We start from the raw sequence: 24,121 nt of genomic DNA, 5'->3' as shown, positions 1-24,121 counted from the left end.
TAGATTTTAATGGAGACAGCATGTTGGCACAAAGGCTTATTTTCAGGTTGTGCTTTCACACTAGAAGCTGTGGGGTTGTTTTCTTCCTCCCAGTTGCTATTTAATTCTTTTAAAAGAACTGCAAATATTTTCCCCGACTTTGTATTGAAATACGTTGAAATTTTGGCAAAAACAATTAAGCCTACCAAAAATCAGTCTGATGCAGAATAACTCATGGAAATTTTCGGCCTCAGTGGTTGTGGTTCAGCAACACTTGATGATTATGAAAGGTGTCAAGCGGCTATAATCATAGTCATCAGCACCTGTGCTGTATGTGTGTACCCAAACATGCATTTGGTCTCCTTTGTTAGGAATGTATGCAATCCCTAATTGCTATGAGACTGGATCAGCTGCGGTGCACCTTTCTCTGTGTAAAGGGAATGCCTGTCTAGAGGGGCTGCTCCTGTGCTGTAAATCAAGTATACACTGTTATGGAAGCTTTCATTTTCTTCTCTTATTTCATTACTGTATCTAGATATGAATTTTTCAAACTAGAAGTATGTCATCATTCGCTCTTTAGAAAATAATTATTGGTAAGTTTAATTTCTTACAACTAATCTATTGTGTATGCAGTTTCTATGTGCTGTAATCATTCCCGTGCATTTTCTCTCACCCCTCAGTACACATGGTAGTCAAACAGATTCTACAAACCCCTTTAAAGCAGCAAAATAGGTGTGATTCTGAGTATCATGGTGCATCTAGCTTAGAGTCTTACCTTTGTCCAAATGAAGTGCTTAGGGAGGAGTATGAGAACAGGACAAGCATATGTCATACATATTTCTAACGCCCTCCTGCCCTCCAACACTTTGTGGTTCAGTCTTCCAGAAAGCAGGATAAATCATGGTTTTGAGCAGCCACTATATGAACCACAGATAAAATCTCTGTGGTACTATGTGTGAGTAAAGGACAAAGATAAGAGTGCTCATGCTGCCCAAAAGCTGGCATTCCCTGATTTCTAAGATTTGAACAGTGCAGCTTTAATATTGACTTTTCATGTGCTCAGTGGTACTGGTATGTTTTATACTAGAAGAGATGAACATTTTAAGATGTGAGGGAGTAATAAGGGTATTAAACAAACAAAAAAGCCCACAATGACAACAAAATAGGCTGATGGAGTAGAAAAGCGTGCCTTCTGAGCTTGTAGTTTTTATTGATGCTTATTTAATGTTTTAGTTGCAAAATGATTATTTGGTGGCATGAATATTTTTACGTCCAAAAATGCAACCTCAATGAGCACTGTATAAGCCCATGTGGGTCTGTTTCAGTTCGTACACGTGATTCGGGTTTGCATTGTTTGAGATATTTCTATCAACATTGGAAGTCTGCTTGGAAAAACTTGCAACATTTCCTTACAGATCCGTACTGTTGCATACAGTTCTGACCTTCAGAGGCACCACTTCGCAAGAACTCGGCGAGTCTTTTTATTTTCTTGAATTCGCTGGATGATGCCTGGCTTTCATTTCCCTGACAGATTGTTTATTTTCACCAGGTGTGCTTCAGGACTGACTCTTTGTTTGTTTGTTTTTCCCCTTTAAGAGAGAGCTAGTTGTCAGTAAAATAACAATTACAGTGTTTGAGCATTTACTGCGTGCTCTAGAATGCCAGGTGTCAGAATACAATTTAAGGAAAAGATGGAAACTTCTTCTCTTCTTAGAGTAATCTTAAAAATTTAAGGCGAAGTAGAATGTGGTTCTCCACATCCCATCTGAGTGAATCCTTTAGTAGTGAGCAAGTATTTGCATACTCTGTATGTAAGCAAACTGTAGCTAAACAGCATCCACTAAATCTTGTACAGTCTATTGCTGACTTGCAAAAATTGCTGGGAACTGTTACACCAATATGATCATCCATCTGGCAGGAAAAAAAATGCTGTAAACTGCAGTGCCATTAACACTTCTGTATGGAAAAAGCTCTGATGTGCTGGATCTGTTCTATACCTCAATGAATTGCCTACAGTAAAAGAATGATATAAACAACCAGTCTGAAACACTCACTTGCACAAACCTGCGATTATAATTGATAGTAAGAGTCTATGGGAAGCGGTGTCTTTTGATAATATCTCTCAAAAATATATCAAAATGATTAAATGGCTTTCCCAAAGCATTTGGGGACTTGCTAATTCTAGTCTGATACATGATTATATTAAAAAAAAAAAGAAAAAAGAAAGGCAGCTTGCTTTGTTTCAACAATTAATGGCTTTCTCTGAGTGCAGAGAAGTGAAGTTGCCAAATATGACCTTGGACCAGAATCATAGCTGGAATATTGAACTTCTTTTGTTTGATGTGAACCACAGTGACCAGTCGTGTAATTCTCCTCTGCAGGAGGTTATTGAAAAGTGCTGGAGCTGATTGCAACTGCAGTGGCCCAACATGGACAACAAATTAGTTTGACTCAACTTTGAATTGTTTTGTACTTCCACGCCTTGTGTCCAGAAACTTTGTATGTCATCTGGTTGTCAAACCGCATTGGAAGTGGGTTCACTTAAAAGTGGGTTGGATTTGCCCTCAACAAAGTAGGCATGGATGTTGTAATTCTTGTAAGCCAACTAAGTTTTTTAGGTAGTTTCTTACACCTCATACAGCCAGTGAAGCAGTATCTATTTGCAGACTGTGTTCTGCCCTGCTCCAGGGACATCCAGGCAGGATTTCATCTCTGGTTTTAAATACTGGTGTGTGGCTGTTACCATCCTCTGCGATTTTAACTTGTGGGAGATCACATATCTTTGTCTGGATTACTCCCCAGTCACGCCTCAGGCGAGTGTATTGTGGTCATGTACTGGAAATGCTCAGTGTAATTGACCCCTGGAGAGGGGAGCTTTATCTTTGCCAGCTGTCAGGCAGTAGTTTTAACGGAGGTATAAAAGCAGGAGTCAGGGCAGGTGCTAAGTAAGGGCACAACCAGGGCTCTCTCCAGTGCCTTTGTAAAATGGAATTACTGTGGTTAAACTGTATTGCATTGACAATTGCTGCTTAATGATATGATGAGAGGTGTGGTGCTGTAAACTAGGCATCCTGCATATCCTTCTTACATGTGCCGTATTGCTTCCAGAGCTTGTCGTGATGTCAGTAAGATAACTTGTGCCCAAACCCAGGGGCTGCAAACCCACTGCACTAGGTCGAGTCATAGAAATCTTCAGCGATTCCAAGGCAGAGCAAGAGCAGAAATCTTGACCGTCTCCACTGAGACGTTTCCAATTCCTGTGTGTATGTAGGACTATGGAGAAATAGAACTTAAGGGGAGGAGAAATAACGTATGAGTACTGCCTTCCTGCCACACTGCCACTGGACTGGGTGTAACAGCTATGCTAGAGATGATGCACATTTTTTATTCCTTTTTTAGAGTAAGAAGAAAGCTCAGGAAAAGTTGTGTGTCTTTCCACTTGTGTGTTTTTTCCCCACAATCTTAAAATAATAATAAAGGATAAAAAAATAACAATATCACCTAACTAAAAGAATTTTAAGAAGGGCACTAGAGATAACCTGTGTGTTTTGTTTTTTATTGCTGTATCAGTGTGAGGAGAAGACAGAAACTTTGCTGATGGAGAAGCAATTTGGCCTCCTTAAGCAAATGCTGTTCTAGGTTTGCACAACCTTATGACTCTTCAGTAAAAATGTTTTAATGTGAACAACTTTCATCTTGATATACATTTTTTTTATTAGAAATAATAAATATTATCCTGAAACTTCATTGCATTTGTCATGTGATGGCTTCATACTCCTCTCTTTTTGTTTTGAAGCACTCCTGCAGTAAGATCCAAATCTTGTAGCAGGTTTGGAACTAGGCCTGTGTGAAAACTTTGTTACAAACAGCTTATTAAAACTGAAGATATAAAATATGAATGAGAGCTTGAATGCCTCTTATGACTAACACTTCGCATGAGTTCACACACAAGTAGGTGAGCGTATGTGAGGCTCTGAAGCGTGCAATATTTTACTTTATCACACAAGTAAAATTTCTTATCTAAGAACATGCATTTCCCACAAGCTGCTCCTGGATTTGAAATAAGAGACTCCTCTCTGTTCAGTCACTTCACTTCCACAGAGGCTATTTTGTGTAACTGAGATTACCTGATACTCCATGTAGAAGTGCAGTTCTCTCTCACTTGCAGGAAACCCTTGGTCGCGTTGCAGAAGTTGGTTGTAGCAAGAAGTGTTTCTGTCTTAAGAGCCTGGTTAGCTGATCTAACCTTTAGCACTCTAAAAGCCGTTTTCCCCAATCATTCTGGGACTCCCTGAGACAGACTTGGATTGATTCTCTTTTCTAGGTAGGTGTTTAGTGAATGGTTTTGCAAGATCAGTATATTCAAGAGTTTGCAGTTCCCAAACACTGCAAGTCCTGAATTTCTGTCTCTGTAGATGCAACTGTTCCAGTTGTCAGCGTGTATGTGGTATAAGCCAGGACCTTTCAAAAACCTGGCATTTTGTTTTCTTCTAATCTTTTCCAGCAGCCCCTTGAGTAAACCTTTTACAATGGTCAGTGTGGTGCTCTAATGCCTGATGAAAATACCTAGGGTGAATTTCAAAAGTTAGAGTGGGAAGTGACAGTAAGTGTGTTTCTTATTAACAGCTCCGTACCATTCAGGAACCCTAGCAGTAAAAACTATTAGCAACTGTCTTCATACAGCCCACTTTTGTGACAGCAGATTAGTTTTCTTGGTGTCTGTGCATGCTTTTGTTGCAGCAGTCCCAAAGCAGCTCTGCTTCTACACAGCCACTCTGCAACAGCAGGAGGCTCTTGGTGAGCAACAAGCAGGTGCTTTTCCATACTTTGCAGAAGGTGGTTTACTTTTATCACGTGGTGTTTATACTGAGCCTGGAGTGATATCTTATCCTACTAATTACTGTGGTTACGTCAAGATCAAAACCTGTAAATTACCTTTAGAAGTATCCTAGTGTCGACACTCTTCCTTTTTTTCTCAGCTGCTCTTGCTGCCCTTGCTTTAAAGCTGTTCCTGTGGAGGCTGGGCCAGCAGTCTAGCTGTTCTTGCAGGTGGGAGGAGACCAGTATTCATTAGCATTTTTTGCTGTGACCTGACAGGGCTTCAGAAGCAACAGCGACTTGCAGAGGTCAGGGTTGCAGAACACATTAAAGGTATGCCCAAGAAATGCAGGTGAGTTAGCTGGCACAGACATACCCTACAACTGTAATTAGTGCTTCCTATGAAGCAGGCAGAATATGCACATGAAAATCCTTGATAGCTCTTCTGACTTGTGCAATGTGATACGCAGCACATCGCCCTTCAGAAGTAGTCCAGAACTGGACTTGAGATACTGTTGTTTGGGCTCTTTCACACGCTATCTCTTACAGGACTTCACAGAAACAATGTTCCCAGAAGAACTGTGTTGTTCCTTTCTTCAAACACAGTGTCCCAATAATTTACACCTTTTTCCTTCCTCATTTCCAGTGTTTGAAAATTTTGGAATATCTTTCTCTTGTTGGCTACGTAAGAGCTGAGACAGGCCTGAAAACAGACAGGATCTTTCAGATGCTTGGAAATTAAATACTATAGCAGAATTAAATCTAAATAAAACCACTGTAATCAGTAAAAGCATGCCCAAATGTCTCTTTCCTGTTGCTTTTCCTCATTTCCAGTGTTGAGAGAACTGAATTATTTAATAGTTTGGTACAGGTAAGAAGTAGAGGAGGAAATCCCTTCCAGCTGCTGACTTGTGCCAGTGGACACGCCAGGACTCCCAAGGGAGGAAATATTAACGTCTCACCTCTGGACCCCTGATTTCTTAGAAGCCAGTTTATGTTTTGCTGTGTTAGTAGAGCTGGTTGGGTTTTACCGACAGAACTGATGGCTCTGTAATATTGCTATGTTGATGTCAGTGGCATTTCCACAAACATCTCCTGGCACCAAGGCTAATTGGCGTGGAATGGCTCACGCCCATACTGCTACGGGCTTTTGCTCTTCAGAGCAGGATGGCTGCGTCCACACTCTGTGGAGAAGGGCCCCTAATTTGTGCTTCTTCCTGAACCATATCTGGAAGTTTCTGCGAAAGCGTTAATTGGCCCAGGCCAGAATCATACCAGGAACCCCTGGAGCAATATGATAATGGAAATGACCGAGTTCCAGTGCCTGGACAACTGTGGCACTGGCTAATTTACTGGGATGTAGATTCTGGGAACCAGCTGTGCCCTGGTTTTCAGTGTGTGTAACATCAGGTGAATGGGCTGAAAAAAAGCCCTGTTTTACATGCTTAATGGCCCCCATCCTTCTGCATCTGTAACCTTGCTAGTTGTAGTGTTTCCTTTATAGAAATCTGATGTCTGGATGTGTTCCTACTGAGGGATGCTGTAGGTCATGTGCACTAGTATACGAACAATTTTAAGTGAGGTTCCAACCACATAGGTATTTTTTCACCTGTCTCCATGGTTTGCACACTTCAATCGAATATATTGATACACAAATTATGTAAGAATCTTGTGTTCGGTCGCTGCTAATTGTGACCTTGCTAACTCTGCTGAAATTCAGACAACTGGATTTTCACTGCTACTATGTAGAATCAGAGAGTCACTGAGGCTGGAAGGCAAATCTGGAGGTCATTTTGCTCAACCCCCCTGCTCAAAGCAGGGTCAGCCGGAGCAGCTTGCCTGGGTCTGTACCAGTTTGACTATCTCCAAGAATGGAAACTCTGCAGCTTTTCCAGACACCTGTTCTAGTGTTCAACCACATTCACAATAAAAAGTTCATTCTTACATTTAAATGGAACTTCCTGTGATTGAGTTGTACCCACTGTCTTTTTATTCTTCCCATCAGCTATTTATATGTGTTGAAAAACTCCCCCAGAGCCTTCTCCCAGCTCTCTCAGCCTCTCTATGTGCAACGGATGCTCAAGTCCATAATCGTCTTCATGGCTCTTTGCTGGACTTTCTCAGATATGTCCATGTCTCTCTCATACTGGGGAGCCAGCACTGGACACAGCACTCCAGGGGTGGCCTCACCAGGCTGAACAGAGGGGAAGGATCACCTCTCTTGCCCTGCTGGCAGTGTTCTGCTTCATGCAGCCCAGGAGAGCATTGGCCTTCTTTGCTGCAACACTGCTGGCTCATGTTCCACTTGGTGTCCACCAGGACCCCAGGTCCTTTTCCTGTTAGTTTAATAACAACAAAAAAAAATGTTTCCCACAACTCTGTAAGTGGACCTTATGTGATCTCCTCCATATCATTTACGTAGAACCTGGTTGCTGAGCAGATACAAGGGCATGAGGATAAGAAAGGGAGTGCCCATGGCTCTGTGTTGCAGACAGGATCTTGGCCTGCCCATCTTCAAAGGTCATCAGAAAATTGCTTGGGAGCAGGCTAGAAATAACTTGATTTAGATCAGCTTCTCAAGTAACTGGGCTGAAGGATTTGTAGCTGATACTTCAATCTATAGACAGCTGTGATCCTGCTTACCATCCAGCTGATTTACTTTTGGGGTATTGACAGGATTTCACGCTGTCAGTGCTCACGTGGCCAGTCCATGGTACACAGCATATTCCTTAACCACGGAAGCTTTGCAGTCCGAGAAAACTGTAGAAAATAGCATATTCCAGTGGGAAGCAAACAGAAAAACACTGGTGAGGAGAACGGAACATAAAGTGTATTGTGAAGAGGACTCTGAGGAGAACATTGCAGAGAAAATAAAAGTGAATTGAGTAAAGAGTATTTACAGATATGGACGTTTGCTTTAGAATTTTAATTATACGCTGGAAAATGAAGTAAATAATTTCTTTGTACCTGTTGTTGCTTCTTAGGTTTCTGTTGCTGCTATTCAGATCTTGCTGTGGGAATACTGATACTTGCTAGAGTTTCATGTGCATGCGTCTCCAACCCAGGAAAGAGTGTTGAGCCTAAATGTTCATTTATCATGTATAAACAAGAAATTGTTTTGTACATAACCAAAACTGGTTTTCAAGCTTATCCTAAAATGATTTGGCTTTTGTACTGAAGCCTGAGCGCAAGCTAATGAGTGGAGATGAAGATAAATAAGCAATTTTGTACTTGACTAAGGGTTCAATTTGTGGCTCAATGTTATTACTCAGAAAATATGCTCTAGACTCTTACAGTTTAGGAAAATTTTGCCAGGCTGAAAATGTATTTCTTTCTTTTGTGTAAAACAGCAGAAAAAAAGGGTTTTCTATATTTGTATCTGAGCTCTGCTGTGAGTGGATGCATCCTCATTGAACTTGTCAGAATAGTCATTCTTTCAGCCAGGACAGTCTCTGGCCATAGATTTAACCAGTGTGTTGTCACTGATACCTAATGCATATTCTGTAAGTAAAAACACTGCTTAAACAGTCATCTGTTCTTTTGCTTGGGTACTTAGACATAGACTGCTTAGTTAGCTAGTCTTCAGTATTATTATTGGAATCTTCTGTGCTGATAGTTTCCAATTTTATTCCTCTATATAAATTGTTCTTTGCAAATTGTCCATATGGGCTTTAGTACATCCACTAGTCGCAGTTGCTTTTTCTCTAATCTGATGTTATTGGTTGATCCGTGTTTGTTGAACTCAGTGCCTGCCTCTTTTTAAAAAGTCTTGAAGGTAGATGATGTCATATGTTCAAATGTTTCTTCTCCATATACTCCTTTATTAAAAACAAAGTGCAACTGAAGATTCGTACATAATGCAGTGCTTTAATGTTTGCTGATCTGAAGCAATGAAAGCTGTCTCTAAAAGAGAAGAATTTAACTTATAGTAGAAAGCCCACTGAAATTATCAGAAAAGAAAGTTCTAGAGTTTTGGGAGTTGGCTAGTACTTGTTTGGTTTATAGACATTTCTTTTTCTTTCCCTTACTCTTTCCCACACTTTTTTCTAAGACGTTTTGGTCTGCTGGATTTCACACAGAGGTAAACAGCCCCCCAGTAGTGCAACCTGTACAGACTGCAGTAACCTAAACTCCTCTGAATTGTCTCTTCCAAAGGCTTCATTTGAAGGCTGAAAGGAGTTGAGATTCACCCATTTCACTGCTAGTTTACGTCTTACTGTGCATTAGCTTCATTATTGAACTCTTATGCCTGTTTTCACATTTTAATTAGTTTAGGTTTACCTTGCAGCACTTGGTTTTTGTTTTGCCTCATCCTGCTAGATTAAATCACCTTGGGAATGGGAGAATTATTCTGTCATTTTAAAGTCATTGGTGAGGTTCCTCTCACAAGCGGCTCTAGGTATGGCTAAAATCACTGGAAGCCATCCACTGACCTTAGGTTCAGCTGAAGCTCAAATAGGCCAACTCTATTTATGCTAATTAGTCCCTAAATGACAAGTTTGGGAGACTGAGATTTTGGGGAAAGCGGTGTCACGTTCTTGATTTGCTCCCAAGCCTTTCTAGACATCAGCTACTGGGCAGCCAGCTAGAGGGTGACAGGCACAGAGACGGCTATGGGCTTTGGCATTGAACACAGGACCTAGGTGAGATGCTCTAGAGTGAAAAAATAAAAAAATAATAAATCCCGAATTGTTATCTAAAACAGTCCCAAGCTTGTGTGGCTGCTGCAAAAGCCTAGAGGTACCTGAACTCCGTATTTCCCTTTTCCATTTTAGCTGTAAATTTACCTCGGTGCCTGGAGCTGCGTTTTTATGCATGTCTAAAATCATCTGGCTCTGAGCAGAAGAGCACATCGCTCATATTTACACCTGGTGGTGACTCAGAAACAAGGTCTTTGGGTGCATAAGCTCACTGAAAAAGCATGCTCGGTTGGTGTGCCTGGCCCAGGACCAGCCTCCAGGCAGCGTGCAGTTGTGCTCGCTGCTCCTGGTGAGGGAGGAGGATAGGCTTTGTGGAACTGAAGCGTTTGTCCAGGAACCAAGAGAAGTATGTGTGGCTTCCTCTTCAGCTTGGGGGATTTCATACCCTGCTTCCGAGCTCTCAGCCTGCCCAGCAGCCGGTGGTTTCGCTGGTGGGCAGGGAACGGAGCACCTGCTTCTGTAACGCAGCCACAGAGGCCTGGACTTCGGTGTCTGGTCTTGGAAAGAGTCTGGGAGCTAGCAGTGACACCCAGGAGACCTTCCTGCTTGGTGTACAGCAGCCAAGAGGTTTTGTCCTTTGGTCTCGCATACAGCTCCCCAAGTGTGTTACTGGCAAGGCCTCCTTTCCTCAGGGGTCTTGGGGGCCCTGTCTTGGGGTAGCGCTGGGGTTCAGCATGTTCCCCAGGGTCTTAGGGCATGAGGCATCCCCCTCCTTTCCAGAAAGCTCCATTGCTCCTAACTGTAGTAATTTTTATTTAAAATATCACACATCACGTCGTCTTCCTGTCCCTTGTAGGGAAAATGAGCTTTTATTTTTCCTAAGGATCACAATACCTGAAGCCTGGCGCCGGGCTGCAGCCTTTGGTAGCGTTCCTGTACCTTAGTGTATTATTATTATCATTACCATTATAATAATTGTTGGGTTTGGTCCTGTTTCTGTATGCCTGGTGGAATGCCTTTCTGAGTCACAGGGTATATATAGGAAGGAGAATTTCCAAAAATAAGGGCTGGACTCATAGGACCCAGTTGCTTACAGATTAGATAGAATAAATCATTGCTCAGGTATCTGCTTTATTTCTGATCCAAAATTAATGTGGTCCCACAGTCTTCTGTAGGTCAAGTACTAAATAGAAGGAGTAGGCCAGCAGAATAAAATCCTTATGTCCCAATTGACCTCACAGCTACAGTAATAAAAGCTGGAAGAAATGCAAAGGAGCTGTACAAAGTTTATCATGCTACTGAACCAGCAACGCAGCAAGAGATTAGTATCTGTATCTGCAAGGCTGTGTACATAATTGACTAGAGGTGACTCGTACAATAGGAAAATTATACTCCTGGAGGTTATAAAATGGTCAACTGTAAATTAAGGGTCCACGAAAGGTGGTGCATGCAGCTTGGCAGGTGCCAGGCTTCTGGTTAGAAGCCCACGCAGAGACCTGGTAGTGCAGTGGGAGGGAGGGATGTGCCTGATTCTTCAGGTTAGGAGAGTTGAGCAGTCTACAGTGCTTAACCTATGAGCATGCTGCTTTTAATTTTCCATTTTTATTAACATTAATTATTAACATCATGAATATTAACACAAAACCTTTCTCAATTTCATTTTTTATTAAAAAATGGCGGGGAAAGCCAAAACAGGCATGGAAGAAAGCACCACTGAAAGCTGCTTGGTGATAACAGCATGGAACAGAGGAGAGCTAGGGATACAGATCAGGAAATGTAGCAATACTGTATGTTCCTTGGCATTGGGATAACAAAAGTTTATTTTAATATTTAATAAAATTTTAATTTTACTCTTTTTTAAAAACAAAAACAGTGATTGGAAAGTATTACTAGAAAATCTAAGTTCTTAAATTCTGGTCCACTGCAACTCATGATGACCAACAGAGCTTTCTTTTTGCAGTACAGAAAGCTGTCTGGTCACATTATGTAGGTCCTCCTTGCTTCCCACAAGTTTGGCATTAAAAGAAACTCAGCAAATGAATGAAACATTTTCCAGTGTTTAGATTTTTACATGAAAGCTGTGTGACAGAGTAATCAGAAGGAAGCAGGGCAGCCTCTCTTTAGCATCACAGAAGGAGTGAGATGGTGCCCACGATTGCCCACCAAGCCATGACCGAAAAAAGGAAGATATTGCATAGAAATGGGTTGTCTTTCCTTGTCCTTCCATATGCTGCATGCTGAAGAATTGTGAGTTTGGTGTGTATTTTGTGGCCTAGCATCTTTGAGTTATTGGTTGGACTGATCACTAGCAAATTAGAGCAAGCAACAATATTTACTGACAATTTTGATCCCTTGGGTTGCAGAAGCACCCTCCCAGAGCCTGGTCTTCAGCCACGTTAGTGTTTCCTACTATAGTGCAATTCAAAGAGCTCAGTGGTATATCTGCATGTGATGAGAGCAGGTGTTCTTCCTCACTTAATTAAACGGCAGCTTTTCTTAATTCATGTGTGTACTCCGGGGGGCTTGCCCCCTTTGCTGCATGCACGCACCAATTTATTTCTAGGCAGAACTGCAGAACCACTTTTGCTTTGGAAATGCCAAAAGGTAAGACAGTCTTCTGCGTGCTTCCAAGAATTTCCCAATTCCAGTTCAGTTGGGCACCTCAAGAATAACCGTTGTTTTGTGTGTGCGTGTCATTATTTTTCTTGTGGTATTAAATTATCTTTCTTCTGGAAGAAAAATGATTTTTGTAAGGTCCGCCATTAGGACTTACAGGAAAGCCTCTTGCCTGAGTTTGCTGTAAAGACTTCAGTCAATTCTAATGCTTCCCAAATTGGCTTGCCCTTTCATAATCTGCTCTGTGTAGAAGCCGTGCATTATAATATATGAATGTGTGTTTACTCCTGAATAAATTAACATGAGTTTTGCCAGCGGGCATGATCTAATGTGATTTTTTGCAATTAATAAAGAAATGTGATATCTAATGCATAATGGGTTGCACACTGAGCAACATTAGATTAACAAGGAATGGAAGAACTGTGTGTCCTGCTGATGGTAGACGAAATCAAAGGTGTTGACAGATTCACTCACTTCATCACAAACAAAAAAGACCTTGAGGTTGTTTATTTGTATAGGGGGACCATAAATCTACCACACTGATACCAGCAAACAATAGTCCTGGATTGTGTTTCTTAAAAATATGATGTGCAATATAGTAGAAGTGCATTATTACATGTCTTTACGTCTTTATATATAGCCGTAGATAATATATAATTTTGTATGGCCAGGAAGTAGGTTGGCAAATGTATATACAACAAGCAATGTGGATTTATAGACTGCCTGCTAAAGGTTTACATTTATCCTTAATTTACTTTGTGGGTCCTATCGGGTCCTTCCTGAGAGTACTAAAAATGGTTGTCTCACATTTTACAGTATATTTGCAAAGCGGTGTAATATGATTTGTGCCTGAATTTATATTTCGGAGGGGAATTCAAGTTATTACTATTTCCTCCTATTAAAATCATCAGGTCCCAAATATGTACAACTGGAAAACAGGTCTGTCTAACAGTCTTTTACCCAAGACTTGTAAGGAATCAATATAGTTCCCATCAGTACAGTAAATTACTTACTGAACCACTTCCAGTAATCACGACGCACAATTTCTCATTAACCCCTTCCTTTCTCTATATAGAATCATTATTTTCCTCCAGTAAAGTTATTTTGGAATATTTTTGTAATTCTTTACAAACTAGGGCAATTCATTCAACATGTAATAACTAAGGCTGTTACATATACGGATGTGTGATGCTCCCCACTAGGTAGTACACGATTAAAATAGTTTCTTGAAGATGTGTGGATGAGTCAGGGAGCAGGAATTTCTTTTATTTATTTATATTTTTTTTTATGGAAGGACGTGGGAGTCGGGAGACTCCTATTTCTGTAGAGGGAATTTTGCCTTTAGCATGACTTTTCAAGATACCTGGACTGTTCTGAGCTGTCTGGCTGGAAAGAAATGTCTACCAGGGAGAGAGCAAGGGTATAGTACTGACTTCAAGAAGTTTTTGTTCTGAAATTAATATCCCTAAAGTTAAGTCCCTAAAATTAATATCCATGACCCATGTTCTCTTAATTCAAGAGGTGTTCAAGGAAAGGTTGGACCTGGTGCTTAGGGACATGGTTTAGTGGGTGGCATTGGTGGTAGGGGGATGGTTGGACCAGATGATCTTGGAGGGCTTTTCCAGCCTTAATGATTCTGTGATTCAATGACTCTACGATGGCTCATTTTCAGAGAACCTTGGGGACCAGAAGGTACGTAGCTCACAGGACTAGCTCAGAATAGAAAAGAACAGCATTACTGGATGGAACATGGAGGGAACTGGGAAGGCAATGCTAACGTGAGAGGGATTTAGGCCACACTAAGAAATCTGAGTTAAATAGCTTCACAGATTTATTACTGACTGCTAAATAAGCTTGTCAGAAACAGAGAAATTTAGAAACAAAGTCATGTCTTGGCTGCTGCTATTTTTGTATTTGAAAATATAGCTATGTTAAAGATTGTGTTATTTTTCATCCATATCCTGTTCATGCTTTTAGCTCAGAAATGCAGGAAAGGGGCGGAAAGGTGCAAGAGAACTGCAACTTGAGAGGGCTTTTATGGAAATAAACTGGTTTGATGGTAGACTTAATGGCAGCAGTAACAATAGTCATCTCTTCCTCTTTTCAGAACTGTAAACAGAGATGATGTGAAAACAAAGGATGCAGATAATATTCAAAAAGCGCCTTTGTTTACATAGCTGCTTTTTTGAGATTAATCAGACATTAATTGACCAGTTATGACAGTGTTTGCTTTCATAAAGTTTACTGTAGAGCTGGCCTCATCCACAGCCAGCAAATAATGAGTGATAAAGAGCCAGAAAGTCATCTTATTCATGTATGATGATATTAACAAATAAAGGCGAGTCCAAAGCTAATTTGATACATAAGCAAATCTAAAATGTCTTCCTGTGCTTTCCTGATCTTCCACTGGAGGAATGCTGGAGATGTGAGCCTCTCCCTTTCCTATGACTTACCAGGAAGTAATTCCTTCTGCTCCATGGAGGTTTTCTGCATTTGCTAACAGGATGAGAAAGCACAAGAATACTGTCACGGATGTTAGAGAACTTCCTTAGCTGGAGATCTTGTATTCATCAAGGTCGAAGGGTCTTCTTTGCTCCTTCTGTTCCATATCATTTGAAACAATTCTTCCCTCTGCTTTATTTCCATACCAGTATTCCTTATGTCTCCTGTCTAAGTGGGTCCCCAGCTGAGAAGTGTTCATCATATCAGAAGCACCAGGCAGCTACCAATAGCAATTCTGGGAGAAAGTTGTCCTTTGCCTATGCTGGCATTTGCCACTATGCTAGTAGGTATCGATGAAGTGTTTGCTGCAGTGGTAAGTCTGACATTTTTGCTTTTGAAGCAACTGAGTCTTGCCTCATTAGTGAGATGTTAGAAAGTTGAAGTGGGGCAAAGAGAGTGGCAATGCAACTGCCGTTTGCCAACAGAATGTACTGGTCTTAGGGCTAAATAATGAGTAAGGTGAGCCAAATCTAACTGCTTTGGCAGGAAAAGCTGTAGATTTGCCCCAGGGCATTGATGATGAAGTGACTGATGTGTCTCGTTGACTAGTGATGAGACTGGCATGAGAAAGAGACATGCTCTTAAATTCTTATATGGAAAGCAGAAAATCTAGGACTGTATAAGATCTGATGGGTTATCACGAACACCATTAAGTCATATCAAGTTTGTTCTGAAAATATGCATGATTGCTGGTTTGTACTACTTCTTTTACAAAAGTTTCCTGAACCCAGCTTCCTCAATCGTGTTCATATCCATCTTTCCTCTTTTTAACTTAGCTCTTTGGTTTAATAATTCTTCTCTTTCCCTGGTACTCATCTCTCTCCACTGCCGTTGTGAGGCTGTTTTCATTCTGTAGGTGGGTTTACATTTATCTAGCATCCTCACATGAAATAATTGCACCATTCCTCACTATAAAGTCATAGCCTCTCTCTGCCTGTTCTTGTCTGAATTCCTCCTTCCTGAGCGTGTGATGAGGATTTTATACTTCTGTCTCACCAGCACCCGAACAATGATATTAATGTCTCTATCTCTGTCACAGAAATTTCTTACCTGGTAAGTCCTAGGAGGCTTGTTTTCAAGCACTGAAGTGAAGAGAAGCAAACATCAGCCCGTATAAAAAAGAGGAAAGCTGTGATCAGACTATTTCAAGTAGAAAAAAGCAGTGAACTAGAATTATGAATATGTTAATGGAACTAAAGAGATAAATACAAAAGCAATATGTCTGAAATTGGTCTATACAAAAACCAGAGAGGCACGTTATTATCAATTAATTAAGAATATACAATCATTTCAACAACAATTTAAAATGGTCTTTCTAGCATGGAAATATTTTTTCAGGTTTTCAGCTTGGATAATTTAGGGGTTTAATGAATTCTGTGTTCCTGTTTTTCTAAGTTTGTCATCCAGAAATATGATCAAAAGGCAAATGATGGAGGTTTACAAATCATGAAGGCAACAGATAAGCTGATTGTGGGATTGTTCACCAAATACTGCAATGCAAGAGCTAGGGAACACTTGAAGCAGTTAGTAAGAAATCAATATAAAACAGGCAAAAATGGGCAGTGAGCTTCTGGAATTTGCTACCCCAGGAGGCTGCAGAGGCAGACAGTATCAGCAGGATTAAGAAGACAAATTTATGGACATCAGGACAATATGTAGGTGCTAAAAATGATGTACTCTCTAGTATCCCTAGTGTAGCAGGCACAGTTCAAGGGGAATGACTTCAGAAAGTAACCCTTTCAGTAGCTCTCCCTAAATACATCTCTGAATATAAAGCTGGATGAACTGCTGGTCTGATAGTAGGGCATTTTTCATGTCCTTGTGTTCTCTGTCCTGTTCTTTCTTTCTCAGTTAGATTCTGTGCTCCATGGTAAGTAAATTGAATATTTTGTCTTGATATTCATGTGTGCCTATCAGGTTGCACTCAGAAGACAAGATCACCTTTCTTGGCCATGTTTCACACACGTTGTTTGTTCCCACCCTTGGTTCATTATCTTATCAACTTTAAATTAGCCATAGTTCTCTTCAAGGTTTTGCATGAGATCAACCTCCTACTATTTGCTCTTGCTTTCCTGCATTTCTTCAGTTCTTTCTACACTTAATAAATCCTTTCTTCCTTAAGCATTCACCTCCTTTACAAGTATACTATCAGGGCTTCTAGCATGGTCTCCCTCTAGATGTCTGTGAACTGTCAGCTTCACAGGCTCAGGGAAAAGAAGAGGAGCAGTAGGCTGTACCCATGAGGGGAGGTATGAGCATTTTTGATTAGGTACAGCCGACCGTGCCACATTCCTTGCTCTAGGGCCAATGCCAACCTCATTGGACCAATGCTTATACTCATATTAATGTTCTGTGGCATGCAATGTTTCTCCCTCCACTTAAATTTTCATCTAATCCCAGCTTGATCAGATGAGATCTGCAACAGCTAAGTCATATTAGAAGAAATTAGGCCATCAATCCATTATTAAGCTGGAAAGTGTTTTATATTCTGTGTCTGCCCTCGGGGTGTCTCAGAATGTTCCATGGCTGTTCCTTCCTGAGTATGTGAGGGCTGGGTTTTAGGTGCTAAAAGATGCATAGAGATACTGAGGGTTGTTGTGGGTTTTTTTTAAAGCATTTGGTTCCCTGCCGTGCAAATAACTTGAGCCAAGGCCTATGTGTTTGTGACTACAATCTTTATTGTTCTGTTGGCCAAGATACTTTAGAAAAAAAATGTAGTGTCTTTTATGCATGTAGCTGCTACTTCTACATATATATAAAACAGCCTTTAAAGAGGTAGCAGCCATTCTTTAGTTTGAGGAACTTTTCCTGAGATGTAAGTAAAGTTCCTTACTTGCGTCCTAGCAGAGATCAGTGTACACTCTTTAAAAACCTTATGCTTGTTACGTGTTCTGCTCTTGATAATATATTCTGTCCAACATGCTCTGAGAATTAAAAATCTAGCCCCAATGGTTTCTGCATAGCTGTCTCTTTTATCTTTGATGCTTGCCAAAATGACCATCTTTTGGGTATGCTTATTAATTTTCTTCATTAATCCTCTCTTTTTCAATGAAAATAGATCTTAATCTTGAGATCCTTCATGAAGGTTGAGCCACAGCAGCACAGAATAGCAGAGGTTGGAGGGCACCTCTGGCAATCGTCTAGCCCTGTCCCCGTGCTCAAAGCAGGGCCAACTAAAGCCAGTTGTTCAGGACCTTGTTAGTCAGGTTTTTAGTATTTCCAAAAAATGGAGACTCCACAACCTCTCTGGACATCTAAGCTCAGTGTTCAATAACCTTTACAGAGTCCTTAGCACTTTTCAGGTATGTACCGTACAGGAAGCAATACAGTGAAGCATCTGAAATCATTAGCTGATTATTAGGACCTTGGTCTTAGCAACTAACTGGCTTTGGCGACTCCAGTTATTAGCTCTATCTTTTCAAAGTCGTGACTTAGTACCAGTATAATAAGTTATTCCAGTTCTGACTTGAATTTTGTTGTTTTGAGTGTTGAGAGGGAAGAAAGATAGTATGGGGAGGATTGGATTTGATTGTTTTAGTTCAGGTCACTTCCTGCATTCTGGAATGCCAACTTCTGCCTATGGATGTTTACCTTCTTGCCTCATCACTGCCTCAACAGGTCACCTTGCATTTGGTGCAGGAAAGAGTTAATTTAAGGCAGCTTGTAAAAGCTGCTGCAAATAGTATGAGTCAAAGACATTTTTTTCCGATGGGATTGTGCTTTGAGCCAAAGCCACAGAGGAACTGGCATGCCAGGAGTTGAAAAGAGATGTCTCTGTGTTGTGCACACTCAACTTCCAAAGGCAGCGACTGGGGTAGAAAACTGACTTGAATATGAAATAAAGAGGTGCCCTGAGGAAGTAAAGAGTGGTGACTATATCCATGGCCAAAAAGAGGTGGAGGACACTGGATGAGATACATGGCCTGTGTCTGTCCTTTCATATTACTGTTGCTGACTCCCTGCCCTAAGATGACATGGATGTTGGCACTCTTTAAACTGACGGTTTGTTTATTTTTTTGTTTGCTTTCAGTTGCTAGATTGACATTACAGACCATACTGTTAGGCTGCTGTACATCCTTTGTAAATTGCTTTAAGATGTTTTAGTGTGATAAGGCGACATAAAAATTGAAGTCATTATTACTATCTCTATCACCAAGGGAATTGGACAGCTGGCATTGATCTGCAAGGAACTAATTTCCATAGTTTGTTATTACATTAACCCGTAGAATTCTTCTTGTTTATGATTTCAAAGAAACTTCTCCTAATCAAAAGGTCATCCTCCATGGTATTGAGTGCTTGAGAGACAGGGAAGGGCAGGAAATGAATGAACCCTGTCATTTTTCATTTGATCAATGAGATCTTGCATTGTTAATAATAATATCCCAGCACTTTACATTACATTTACGTCATATCAAGATCCCACCAACCACTTCACCAAACTTTTTATGAGTGAAATGTAGCAGTTATTGAAGGGGATGCTGCTAACTACTTGGTTTGGGGCAAATTTTATGTGTCCCCTTGAATTATTGGTAGTTAACTTATCTCAAATTCTTTAATTAAAATAATCATAAAAATTCTGTACCCATATTGCTGTTTTGTAAAGAAAGAGATTGAATAAGGGCCTTATCTTGCTGTGTTGAGTAATGCTTTATGATGAGCTAAATTGCACCATTCATCCAAAAGCCCCACTAATGGCAGCACAGAGGCTGCTGTGTTGTGGAGAGAGTAACTTGTTCTTCACCATCCTCTTCTGCTTTCAGAATAAAGCCTGAGAAATCAAAGAAGGGACTTTTAATAATTAAAAGTGCTTGCCATTAGAACTAGAGGAAGTAAAAAGTTCAGTCTGTTTAAAAAATTGAACCAAGCGTCATGCCGTTTTCCAAGGTGGTATCGATGTAGCTCCAGTGTGCTTTACCAGTGTCAGCCAGGGCACCTGTGGCCAGGCAAACATAGACATTGGGAAATAAGGGGCAGTAGAGGGCCACAGGACTCTCCTCCCTGTATTAGCTCACAAAACTGGTGAAAACGAAAGAGAGTAAGGTTTGTTTGTTTTCCTCCTAATATAAAGCTCTGCTTGATGCTTTGGTTCTCTGCTTGGTCCAAATACTTCTCTAGTGTTGGCTCCGCCAATGTGCCGCCTTCCTCCTGTTTGCTCATGGCGTGAAGGTGCCCAAAAGATGGAGTCAGAGTTCCACTAGCAGAATGTGGGGAGTGGGGGTTGTTTTTAGTATCTACAGTCTGCATGGGACCGTGGTGCAGCATTACCCTAATGGAGAAGATAAGTCGTGAACAGAGAGTTCAAAGCCTGCAAAGGCTGTAATAGGGCAATCTTTATAGCTGGGCAAACAGCTTTTTCAGGAATGACTTAGATACAAATGATTGTGTATGGGGATATGTAAGGGAAGTCTCTGGCTCATTTTTTCTGTTTTGCTGTGATAGGTTACTGCTTAGAGGGATTTGGAAGGCTGGGTCTCCAAGTATAGGGCTCTCCTGAGAGGTGTTGCTATTACACTATAAACATGTCTGAATTGCAACAACGTTCATCCTCAGCATATATAAAAATTGATTAAATTGGTCGAATTTCACTTTCACTGGTGGTTTCTTGACAGTAATTTACATGCTTGATAATAGGTGAGGGCCTATTTAGACACCTGGACCAATTGTAGACTTCTGGGGGAGACCAGCTGGCACTCAGCTACAGCAATTGGTCATCTAAAATGGCACCAGATACCAATTTTCCATGTCCAAATGGCTCGCAAAATATCAAAACAATATATAAAGTCAAGAGAAAAGGGAAGAGTGGAACATAGATCTCTGACAGTAAAACAGTACCTAACTGAGGAGACTCTGTCATCTCAGACTGAAGTATTTCAGGGCTGGGAGCTTTTGCTGTAGGAAATTAGCCTGTCAGAGTGAGAATATTACATTAATGGAAATCCTTGTGTGATTTTTCTTTCTGACTTTTGCATCCAGGCCGTGCTTTGCTGAGACTTACTGACAAAAAGCTTGAACGAATGGGCATTGCCCAGGAAAGCCTGCGACAGCACATTCTGCAGCAAGTCCTTCAGCTGAAGGTGAGAGAAGAAGTCCGAAACCTCCAGCTGCTTACACAAGGTATGAAAAATAATTTCGTTGTGGGCAGCTCTTGAGATCAGGTAGGAGAAGTTTGCCTGAGGGAATAAAAGGTGACTTGACATTCTGCAGCAAGAAATGATGCGTGAAAATGCCTCATAGATTCCACATGCTTTCCAAGTTGGGAACAAAAGGTAAAATAATGCACAAATAAACAGAGATGTTCAGTTGCCTGTTTTGCATGATGAGTAGGCTCCATCTAGCACTGATGGCGGTCTTACTTAAATGTCTGCTTACTAACATGAAAATAATTACATATAAAGGGAACAAGAAGAGAACATGCTGTCTTCATAGACGCTGTACATTTTGCATTAATTGTTTACTTTCAATGTGAGATAAAAGAGTAATCTCTATAACCTGTTTTATGGTAAGAGCTGTCAGTGGAAAATTACCTGTTAGACTCAGCTTTTTGCAGATGGCTGATTCCTTTTTCATGTTGGAGTAATTTTATTGACTTGAATAGAGTTGCTTCTAATTTATGCTGCTAAAAAAAAGCAAAACCGGGCTCAATATGGAGATCTTGATTAGGAGACAGGGAAGCAGGAGTAACAAAAAAGCTTGTACATATTTTCAAAATGAGGTTAAGATGTTTTATAATGACTTGCATTATTAGTTTTCTATTAGGGCTTTTTAACAGCTGTGGTAACACAGAAGAAAAGCAGTCATTGTGGTAACAGTGTAAAGTAACATTTATACATCTTTTGATACATATCTGCAGTACTTTCTCAATGCTAAACATTGTTTGGTGGTCCAGTGAGATAGCATAAACCGCACACTTCTGTGGCGTTTTGGTTCAGTGCCTGTAATATGTCACATCGTATGAAAAAAATAGAGTTCTTCAGTACATGCAGTATATTTTTAACAAAACGTCCTTCACACATGACATTATGTTCCCGATTAAGCCTTTCTCACTGTGTTTGGGGAAAAACTCTCTGATTAGTTGAGTAAGCTGCATTTTATCTGAAAGAGCTGAATAGTTCCTTCAGGCTCGGTGTCTTGTGGATTGCGATGAGGAGCTTTAAGGGCTCCTTTATATCACCATGATCTGTGAATATGACTTCACCTCGTCTTTTGTCATGTCAAAGGCAGTGCTCATGCTGAAGCATCAGGGCTCGCCAGATGTGTAGAGCCCTCTTCCCTTCATCCGTTCATCTTCTCATCCATTATTCCTACATCCTTTTCTCTGGTATTGTCTGGGTTCTCTCTTCCCCTACATAAGAAGTGTTATTGGAGAGTTTACAGGCTGTGAAGTTCTGGTTGTCAACCATCACTGCCGCAGGCTGGTTTATGGAAGTAAACTCTACTGATATGGGACAGTGAAGATCCAGGAGCTGTAAATGTGGGTCAGTCGGTCACTGTAGATAGATTTCTGCATGAACCTGTTTTTAGTATTGAGGACTATGTGTTTCCAGGCTTCTCCTTTTCTGTTTCTCTCTGGCTTCCCTCCGGACACATCAACTATGAGTCATGATCAGTCAGACAGCGGTGACTGCTATTTCAAGGAATTTAGTGAAGCATCCTTTGAGATTTAATCCTTGTCTGTGCAGCTGAAGATACAAATTTGGACTTTGGTAAGGGCATGAATAAACACATACTGAACTATGAAAGAAAGTTCAGCAATTGATGTATGGGTGTGTGTTTAATGTAGTCTCTCTCTGCCTTGTAGAGAGAACAGTGTTGCTTAGTCTGATCATATAAAGGCATGCCATCGTGTGCTTTATGAAAAACAGCACAAGCTGACAAAAAGCTGATGGTCTGCAGCTCCTGCTGTCTTCCCCCAGAGTGGCACTAGCCATTGTGCTGCACTGAGCTCCATTTTAGCCTCCTTAAATAGAGCAAGAGTTACGGGGCTGTACAGCTGTCCACTGAATGTTCCCTTGTGCAGCAGGTCTGTGCTAATCGTGTGATCCCAGAGCAGGGGACGATGAGTGATAGGTTGACAGCAGTGTTCCTATCCCTTATCACTTCATTTACACCAAGCTGGAGTGTGTCTGCTGAGAGTGCCTGTTTGCAAGTACTAAGGTTAAGATACATTTTCTCAAATAAGTGCAGTCTGTAAAACTGGATGTCAGTTTTTCTCTGAAACTGGTTCTGTCCCCTTGCCCAGTTTCTTCAAACAGTGTCCACACTTGCTATGGCTTATACATTTCTTATTGAGGTTGTTACTGGAATAGCTTGCTCTAAGTGTTTTTCTGTTTTGGAGATCTTTTTTTCTCTGAAGAGTAACAGATTTGCATGCCAGCAGTTTCTGCTTTTTGAAAATTCAACTTGCAAAATGCAGCCCTCAGTGCAGCAGTAGCTATACTGTCCTCTGCTGTCCTCCAAAATGTCCTCCAAAAACGTGAAAAAGCCCTCTGTCTCTCAATGCAGAGCTCAAGAGATCTTTAGGTAAAAGAAGCCACTAAAAATCCTTTCTGAATTCATTTAACACACCAGCAGGATTACAAGCAGTGAGGTCCTAATTCAGAGCCCATTGATGTCAGCAAAACGACTTCCACTGACTTTTCTTCGTATCCTGATTGAAGCTGGAGGGGACAGGGAAAGTTTCAAAAAAAGCATTATGAAGTATTTATCAGATATTTTAAGTGTTTTTGTGTTCTGTTGTCCACAGAGAAAGTTAACCTCATTTTAAAAACTCAATAGAGAACTAGCATTCTTTTCCACTCCTGTTTTAGAAAATTGCTTAAAACTCCTTCATTCTTCTTCATTCAGGACACACCATCCAGTCAGTTCTGGGGATCTTAAAGCCAGAATAGTATGTGGTTGTGTAATTGAAGACTTGTCTCGAGTTTTAGGAAGACTTTTCTTTGGAGTAAGGACTGCCTGATTGAGGCTATTATCTGCAGAAATGCTATTCCAACCTGCGCTAGGATAGAAGGGTACAGGCCCAACTACTGATCTCTGCTTTTTTCCTAGACTTAGTGATGTTGAGGAACTAATTTGACAAAATATCTTCCAGTGTCTCTTAGGAGGGAGAGCTGCACACTGCTGGAAACACCATTATTGTACTGTTTCCACTCTAAACCTGAGCTGAAAGATCATTTAAAAAAAAAAAAAAGCCTTACATAACTACACAAAGAAGTTATTTTGAGATTTTTCAATGTGAGTCCTGGTTTTGGCTAGCATAGAAGAGACTGTCCTCAAAATGGTAGAACAATGCTGTGTGTGATTCTCAGCAAAGTATACACAGCCAGCCAGCCATCTGCTAATAGGGTTGAGTTTATGAGGCACTTTTGGATTTAGATTAAAATTCAGATACCTGCATTTAAGATGACATTGGAGCCTCTCCTATGCTTCTCTCTGAGTTTCATATAGGGCAAAGCGCAACTTGAATATGCTGCCTGGCCACAGGATGTGCCATTTTCTTAAAAAAAAAATAAAATAAAATAAAAATAAAAAGTCTCCTGCTAGAAAAATGTGTTAGAATAAGGGTT

The 24,121-nt window shown here is 40.7% G+C and overlaps 1 protein-coding gene across 6 annotated transcripts in view; it reads left to right on the top strand.

Moving 5' to 3' along the window:
* Positions 1-24,121, top strand: part of SAMD12 (sterile alpha motif domain containing 12) — a 163,920-nt gene that overhangs the window by 63,341 nt on the left and 76,458 nt on the right. For all 6 annotated transcript variants that reach the window (XR_005816719.1, XM_040546938.1, XM_040546936.1 and 3 more), the window contains exon 4: positions 20,529-20,669. Coding sequence is in view for 5 of the 6 variants with exons in the window: in XM_040546938.1 (XP_040402872.1) it covers positions 20,529-20,669 (141 nt within the window). In the remaining variant the exon portion in view is untranslated. The remainder of the gene's footprint in view (positions 1-20,528; positions 20,670-24,121) is intronic.

This window comes from Cygnus olor, chromosome 2, assembly GCF_009769625.2.
Source record: "Cygnus olor isolate bCygOlo1 chromosome 2, bCygOlo1.pri.v2, whole genome shotgun sequence".
In the NCBI taxonomy this organism is placed as follows: Eukaryota; Metazoa; Chordata; class Aves; order Anseriformes; family Anatidae; genus Cygnus; species Cygnus olor.
The sequence above is the reverse complement of the archived record's forward strand: the minus strand, read 5'-3'. Positions and strand labels throughout refer to the sequence as shown.